The sequence below is a fragment of the Condylostylus longicornis genome, unplaced genomic scaffold (genome assembly GCF_029603195.1).
Source record: "Condylostylus longicornis isolate FDR11 unplaced genomic scaffold, ASM2960319v2 ptg000298l, whole genome shotgun sequence".
NCBI lineage: Eukaryota > Metazoa > Arthropoda > Insecta > Diptera > Dolichopodidae > Condylostylus > Condylostylus longicornis.
Window position 1 is genome coordinate 16984 of NW_026578262.1, and position 8883 is coordinate 25866.

Genomic DNA, 8883 nt, shown 5'->3' on the forward strand with positions numbered 1-8883 from the left:
CCGTGCTGCGTCACTAAATGGCTCACTAAATCTCCCACTGAAGCCTCGAAGCCGCAGCCCTGAAAGGAACCAGTACATGAGTATGAATGCAAGGGCAGGTGTATTATTGAATTGGATCAACATACGCAATCGTAATGCAAGCAGAGAAACGATTTGAAGGAACACCGAGCCTCATGATCCTTCTTTGTTCGATACTTCACTCTCTCGGTGCAACCCATCGATTGATACCGACAAGCCACCTGGAAACAACAACCACCATCGAGAGCACTGACAACCAAGGATGATTACCTCTCCAACTGAGTCTGCTAAGCGATCCAGTACGCGACACCGAATATCGAGGGCACCGCTTCGGCACGTCGGACAAACTTTTACTTTGGTGCGGCAATCATTACATAAAGCGTGTCCCTCTCGACATTGATAAATGGGAGGAATTAATGCGTCCATACAAACCGGACATTCTAAGAGCTCCATGGTCTCCTTCATGCCGATCACTGGGAACTAACAATCAGAATAACAGTTGAAGGGTAACGCAATGCTCACTCACCTGTGGCGTTGTTGGTGTGTCCATCGATACAGATGCTGCGAGTTGATGGTGGTCGGCGGATTTTACACAATGCCCTGGAGAACTATCCATTTCTGTGTTTTCTTTGCTGCTCATGGGGTGCCGAAAAACAGAGTAAAGAGGACAATAACAGGACAACACTTTCCTCACATGGAGGTCTGTTCAAAAATCAATACAAGAAGTAATTAGATGCTCCAAGTGTTTTATATGTGGAGTCTAATTTGCACGCATGTTTGCTTCACCATTTGTTGTCCTTGAGACCATTCTGGCCACCAGAAAATCTTCAAGGTACCTTATTCGCTCGCTTGTGCGTCTTGTAACAGATGTTTGGATGTGGGTGGGCTGGCTTTGGACTGGTGGAATCCTGACAGAGGAAATCGAAGTGACATTCGTCGTTTGGGTGAAGCCAACAAGAAGCCGCCATTGTTGAGGCTGGCTAGGAGGAAGGGGAGTAGGGGTGACCTCACGGCTGCCCAAAATCAGCGAAACACAGTCAAACTACAGTACCTGTGGTGTTGTCTATTTTAGTAGTGGGATCTGATTCATACAATCGATGGATTTGTTCGTCCAAATACAAACGCAAAGACCACCTGAGCGTGCTTTTATGAGTTTATTTGTTGCAACTCAAAGCGGGACAACCGACAGTGTCAGTAAAACGAGTGAAGGTACGCATAGCTATTCTTGATAAATATTTGTGACGGTGCCGTGAAAAATGTTTCCCGTTCTTCGAAATATTGTGCTCATGAAGTTTTGCATTGAGGTTGTGAAGTTTGATGTGCTGGATGGAGTATCGAGTCAGAATGAGAATGCTGTGATTCGCTGTGTGATGTGCGGGATGTGGGATGTGCGGGATGTGGGATGTGTGGGATGTGCGGGATGTGGGATGTGCGGGATGTGGGATGTGTGGGATGTGCGGGATGTGGGATGTGCGGGATGTGGGATGTGCGGGATGTGGGATGTGCGGGATGTGCGGGATGTGGGATGTGCGGGATGTGGGATGTGCGGGATGTGGGATGTGCGGGATGTGGGATGTGCGGGATGTGCGGGATGTGGGATGTGCGGGATGTGCGGGATGTGGGATGTGCGGGATGTGCGGGATGTGGGATGTGCGGGATGTGCGGGATGTGGGATGTGGGGGATGTGCGGGATGTGGGATGTGCGGGATGTGGGATGTGGGATGTGCGGGATGTGGGATGTGCGGGATGTGGGATGTGCGGGATGTGGGATGTGCGGGATGTGGGATGTGCGGGATGTGGGATGTGCGGGATGTGGGATGTGCGGGATGTGGGATGTGCGGGATGTGGGATGTGCGGGATGTGCGGGATGTGGGATGTGCGGGATGTGCGGGATGTGGGATGTGGGGGATGTGCGGGATGTGGGATGTGCGGGATGTGGGATGTGGGATGTGCGGGATGTGGGATGTGCGGGATGTGGGATGTGCGGGATGTGGGATGTGCGGGATGTGGGATGTGCGGGATGTGGGATGTGCGGGATGTGGGATGTGCGGGATGTGGGATGTGCGGGATGTGGGATGTGCGGGATGTGGGATGTGCGGGATGTGGGATGTGTGGGCTCTAACCAACACTGAGGCTCAGACTTTCGTACATAGCTGATATTACACCGTGCGTTCTGCATTGGCGACCCTAGTGTCACGCATATGCAAGCTTGTACCTTCCAATCAGATCTATGATTTCAAGTGTCAGCGTTTGCGCTTGTAACCAGAAAAAGATTCGTTCATTATTGAAGGCATCAAGCGTGGAGGCGCTTCTCATCATCGTACTTCGGAGGGATTTAGCGGATTATGTGTGGTGTACAGTCCACATATACAGAACAGTGTGGCTCAAAAACAGAGCACTCGGTATTCGCCACTTCCAACAAACCTTCGAATTGAATTCGTAGACAGAACTGAGAGCATAGAATGGATGATTTACGGGTATTTAGACATTTTTTATGCTTTTCTCGAAGTGTTTCAGTTTTCAGCTTGCGAGTCTTGATGTGAAGAACCTGTTAAGATGTTCCGTTTGCCCGAACGCGTTGATTCCTCCCATTTATCAATGTCCAGGAGGTCACGCTTTATGTTATGAGTGTCGTGTAAGAGCCGCCGTTTGTCCAACCTGCAGACGTAAACAGCTTAACATCCGGTGTCGTCTCGGGGATCAAATGTTGGCTTCAGTGGTGAGATGTCGGCAGTTGCTGACGGCTTCCCCATGCCCAGAAAGTGTCGAGTGCCGTGCAAGGCTCTTGATACCGTTTCTCTTATCGTGTTTGAAGTCGTGTATTTTTTTGTTGGGCGTGTGGCATATTGTCTACTTTTGTTGGGGAATTTTTGTTTAAAGGGCACCTGCCACAAGCCACTTATCTGACAAATCATTCAGTAGGAAGCACACCATTGAAACAGACGGTACAATACCACAGGTAGCTCCCGTCAGTTTTCTCAGTTTCTGGTCAACGTTGCAACGAGATCTTAAAACGCTTGCTTGGACGTGTTCTCCCATTTATCAATGTCATGTAATGATTGCCGCACCAAAGTCCGACGTGCAGAGGCGGTGCCCTCGATATTTGGCAGAGTCACCGGGACAGGTGAGAGAGTTCTGTAGTCGTGACGATGGTTTTTGTTTCAAGTTGGGAGCCGAGCTGTGGGGTGCACAGTGTCCAGCAATGAAGGACCATGAGTTTTGTTGTTTCTTTAAACCCTTCCTCTGTTCGCCTTGCGTGGATCACTTCGCGCCAATCCGGTATCTTGTTCTTTTTTGTATCAATCCAATGTAGACCAGCGCTTTTCGGGTGAATCAAGGTATGCTTGTAATCTTGATTGAACTTCTTTTATGACTCCACTATTGAATAAGTTTCCTCCACTCATAATATGATGATGGTCTCAAATACAGAACTCAATGGATGCTCGCAGTTGACTTATTTTGCCCTGGAAACAGACCGCTTAGTGGTGAGTTGGTGCGCTTGCAGGTCAAAATAAATGGCAGGATGTAATAGAAAATACAAATGATCGAAAATGCACCAACCATCACCAAGCAGAGGAGTTTGGTTCGTTCAGCAGTGTGGGAGAGCTTGGTATATCTCCGCCTGTAATAGTGGTGATGTATTCGGCTGCTTTCGTGGAGTAAACCTGCACGTTTTCATCAAAAGAGTTGAAGATCCGGTCTGCAGGATGGAGTTAATAAAAATAGGAACAAAAATGAACGCAGAACGAACAGCAAAAAATAAGAACGAAATGAATGCAATCCATCGCGATACATTGAAAAATGCCCTCAAAAATAGGGGAAAAGCGTCTTGCGGAGATGGAGTTGACGTAAAATGAGGATGCTCTCATGCTGGATTCCGTAAGAAAACTGATAAAAAAATGGAACAATTGAGATGGAGACATTTTGCTAAACGTACGTTTTGTTGGCAGAGAGACCGAAACTGAAAAGGGGGGAGGAATTCCGCATCGAGACACATGAAGAACACAAGAGGAGAGGAGGCAACGTTTTCATCATGCTGTCAAAGTTGACAGTCACACCACTCAGCAAAAGGTAGCTTGTCTTAAATCCCGAAGACCCTGTCCCGTTTTACAAGGACACGAACTAGCAGTTGGCCGTTTTTCTGTTTGATTCGTTCTAAAGATCGAAGTGAACAACAATGGATGTCCGCACGCTCAGTCCCCCACTTTTCCTTTGCGTCGTCTATGCGGGCGCAACACCTTTTGGTTCAGTCTTGTAATAGGGGAAGCATTGTGGTACATCGAGCTGCTAGCAATAAGCGGCAACCAAGTTCTCAGGACCGGAGTCATGGCATAGACACTCATCGATAAGGACCCTCAGGACACGCCCCATGACACTCTCCACATCCTGGGAAGTTAGACAATTGGAAGGACTCCACAGCCATTCTTGAATTGGCTGCGAGCTCTCATTCATTCGTTCTTCAGTATTGATGCTGTTTTTGGCTGAAAATACGAACTTACAGAATGATGCTCCGAGTCTTTGAACCTTTCGTCACTCCCGCTACCGCCAACTCTTCCGTACCACACTTTGGACTTTTGCGTTATGTCCCAGTCACCTCCAGAACGAAAGGGACCCCCAAACCCACCAGTCACGTTCGGGCGTAAACAGTCCTAAGCAGCACGACAACAAGGCAACCGGTGATCGCTGTAATAACAGCTAGGGTGATTGAAAGTTCTGTTGGGAGACCTTCTGTTGCTATCAGCCTGAAAGAATCGTGAGCCGAATCTGTAACAACGAATGAAACAAGGAAGAAGAGAGGAAAACTGAGAGATTCTTGAGTACTGGGAATCAACTGAACACAAAGACACATTCATTCTCTTAAGATCTCAGGTATGCACGATAACGAAGATCTTCCAATCAGTTTATTTTATTAAAGTATGAGATTCGTTGCCATTTTATTTCCACTCTTCGTCATTGGAGTGAGGGGTTGGAGGGGCTTCACTATAGGGTAAAATCACCAGATACGTGGCTTTCCAATGAAGAGTGCAAAAAACATACGGTCGAAGTCGATGCAACATATTTACAAACTCGATTCCACGAATCAATTTATCCTGTGCAAGTTTGCGTCGGTTTTGCAGAGGATTCCATTGAAGCGTGTGGGGAGGAGAAGAGTTTAAAAGTGTCTCTCGCAATCACCGCTAAAAAAAATACAACAACCATTACGAGGGAAATTCAAGTTGGAATGAAGCCAAAAACACTGTGCGAGATTTTCGATCCTTGCGAAATTACAGCAGCAATGCCATCGAATGCCGATCTGAAGGCAGTCATGTTGACTGGGCGTGCGGAAATTTTGGGCTTCAAGAGAAAGAAAGGCATTTCTTATACGATTGTTGATATGAATGTTGCTGTTCAGGGTACTCAACACATTGTCATTGATGACGATGTCGGTTCTGGTCATACTTTCTGGTACCATCCCTTCGGCGTTACGTGCAAGAATGGCTTTAATTGCGACGTGACTGCAACCAATGACACGATGATCCGCAAAGTCGACCCCATGATACAGAGAAGAGGTTCGAGATTCCCAATATGTGGTCTTCAGCCCCTAGATGATACGGATGAAGTGTCCCTATGTTTTCACTTTCATCAGTAAAGAGAACCTTTGCGACGACGAAGCGTGCGCAACGAAACTTATGATCACCAAGAGCGACCAACCTCCGACCGAACAACCTCCCACCAAGCAACCCCCTACCAAGCAACCTCCCACCAAGCAACCTCCTACCAATCAACCGCCTACCAAGCAACCGCCTACCAAGCAACCTCCTACGTCAACGACTGACTCGCGACCGACTCGTCGCTCGCGATCAGCATCAGCCTAGTTGGCTGTAACTACGGTTTTATTTGCATTTTTTCAATTTTTTTTCGAAACCACCGGCATTGAGATTCTTGTAGCCAGGCTTAAGCGGTTGTGGGATGGACGACGCTTGTGATAGGCAACTCTGAGGGTGCACGTTTCCTTCGTCCACTTTATTTTTTATTTCGATGGTTGCCTGTTCGCCGTTTTTACCACGCAAATGGGTACAGAAACGAATTGAGATAGGAAACCAATTGAATCACAACAAATTGAGGAAGTCACTTGTAGCAAAATCGTTTGCGGTAATCGATTTCCACAACCTCAGTTTCAATACTGCTCACCTTCGCGGCGTGAGAAGCGTTTTTGCCAGTCTGCTTTCTCTGTGTCTAGTGTGCTTGCCTTTTCACGTTCGGGTGCCCAATGTTGTCTGCACCTATCACCCGACATGTCCGCTGCCGGAACCCCTGCCCGCAAGGCGATCCTGTCGCCGTTTACGACCTGCACGACGCTAGAGAATCTAGCGAACCGCTCGAACCCCTTACTGGGCTGTACAAATAACCTATCCAGTCCGTGATCTTCAACAAATGACCACCAGTAACCAAAGTGCAAGATCCGTTGTTAATCGCTTCAAACAAAGATGAAGATGTTCTAGATCTGGGTAACAATTGTGCAAATAACACTCCAGGACATCCTCTGTCGTTAAATGCCTCCCTTGCTCCTTTTGCGAAATGTCCCTTGGGACTGAGGAGGTCCCTGCTGATTTGGGTGTCGCGTGGTTTGTCGGCGTTATCCGTTCCCATTCGGGCGTCCGTTTCTATGTCCGTCGTTATTGGATTGATCTGCGGGAGAGATCGCGTGCTTATGTCTGTCTATCTCGACGAGTAGCCATCAGCTTCGCAATTCGGTCGCGGAACACGTGTTGTGATCAGGCCAGATTGCATGAAAGGTTGTGGATTTTTCGGAGCATTGGGAAGAAGAGCTAGAGCGACGGGCAGGCATGCGTTAGAAACTGAGAATACCAACTACGTAGCAAGCTACTCGGAGCTTGTTGCCGAAAATCTAAAAATAGAAGATTGTGTGTGGCTCGTGGTGGGAATTGTGGATGTCGGGGTCATGTGTCTGTTCTGTCGCTCATTTTTCTGCGCGGGCGCAATACCTTTTGATAATGCTCGACTGGGGTGATCAATAGATGTCGACGAAGGCTATTAATCAAGAACAGCCAGAAAAGCCGATGCTGGGACTATGAGGTTCAAGTTTGTCTGAATACGTGGATCCTAGCCTGTAAGAAAACACACTCCGCCTCTTAGCTGCTTCCCATGGCGGGCAACAGTCCTCCCATAAGGAGCCAGAAGCAGGTGAAAAAAGAAGGTTGAACTTGGTGAAGTGGCAAATGTCGAACAGCTTTCACGTATGCAACCCGCTCGTCCCAGACGCGCGTTCCTCCCAGAGAACCAAACTTGCGCTCGTGAAGGTGAGTTTGGTTTGGAAAAGAAAGAAACCTGCATCAAGGGCAGAGTGTAGTTGAGCTCGGTGGACAAATAAAAAGAGTGTGGTTGCCCCCGCTTGAATGGCGCCATTCAGATTGGAGCTTTCACTCTCCCCATAAGGAGATAGCGTGCACATCTGAGCCATCAATCGGCATCACAGTTCTGGACACCCTTTCCTGAATACGCCGAATGTGTATAAGCGTGATGCGTCCCAGGAGTCGTTGGCTCACCAGGGCATCTATTCTGGTTTGATAGTTACAGGTCCCTCGTAGCATGTATGCTGTCGTTTGTCTGCATTCAGTTTGGTCCTTGAACCTTATTGTTTGCCCTATTAACCAAGTCGTCACGATTCATGACCAGCACCCCACGAAGCGCGGAACGAGAGCCGGCTCTCTCGTCTCGCCCCCTAGCGCCCAGCCAAAGATCTACACAACAGAGCGCAAGAATCCTAAAAATTTCCCGCTCAATTGTGCTGCTGGTAGGGACCATCCATAAAGATTGAAGCATTTGCTCTACTTTCAGGTTCAAGTAATCCAGAACACAAACTTTGCTGAAGCCACGACCAACACATCGCCACGTCAGCCTTGCACTTCTTAGACTCAATGCGTCCGCTTTCTTCAGATGGCAATGATACTCCAGCCGTGTTCATGTCTCTAGTCGTCCCTAAGGAGGCCTGGTTTTGTATCCGAAGGTTTTGTGGAGGTGAAGTAAGCTGGTGTCACACCTGCCACAACCAGTACAGTGTTTCTTCAATGTAGACGAACGCATGTTCCTTTACGGGTGAATCAAGGTATGCCTTCTATTGATGAACACTTTTCCTATTTTCCCTCAAAAATATATGATGAAGAACTCAATGTAACAGATTGTAAGTTCACACTTCCCTCTCGTTTATGCGGCCAAATTCACCCTCTCAGATTGAGCGGTGATGTTGAGATGTGCAATGAAAGCTTTCAATCCAAGCAAGACTCCGATAGCCACTCGACGGATCATCAAGTTAGTACCTTCTTGTTGTGAGAAGTCTATTTTCTTGATTGCAGGACCCCGAAGAATGCTCTGCGAGTCACGTCAAGCAGCAATCTGTTTTGAATAGCAAACATTCTGTAAGTGCGTATTTTTCCGTTCTCAGAATATGTGTGCATTCCCTCACATGTGGATTCGCAAATATATAGTCATCCCACTTTGCCCCATTTCATTCTAGAAAAGTGTGTATGTTCTCTCAAATGCAGAAGGGGAAATATGAATGCCGTATCGATGGGTGTGGCGCAGCTTTCACACTGGTAACCAATCTCAGCAGACACCAGAACAAGAAGCATGGGAAATACAAATGCAATGTCGATAAGTGTGGTGCAACTTTCGCACAGCTGCGCGCTTTTCATGAACACCAGAAGAGGCATTCGGTAAGTTCGCATTTGAAATGTGTGCATTCCCTCACATGTGGATTCGCAAATATATAGCCATCCCACTTTGCCCCATTTCATTCTAGAAAAGTGTGTATGTTCTCTCAAATGCAGAAGGGGAAATATGAATGCCGTATCGATGGGTGTGGCG

General features: G+C 47.7%; 1 protein-coding gene across 1 annotated transcript; it reads left to right on the forward strand.

Moving 5' to 3' along the window:
• The first annotated feature begins 1274 nt into the window (after positions 1 to 1274).
• LOC129616827 (keratin-associated protein 5-1-like) lies at positions 1275 to 2150 on the forward strand. Its single transcript, XM_055532374.1, has one exon. The coding sequence runs from the start codon at positions 1275 to 1277 to the stop codon at positions 2148 to 2150; it is 876 nt and encodes a 291-aa protein (XP_055388349.1).
• The last annotated feature ends 6733 nt before the right edge of the window (positions 2151 to 8883 follow it).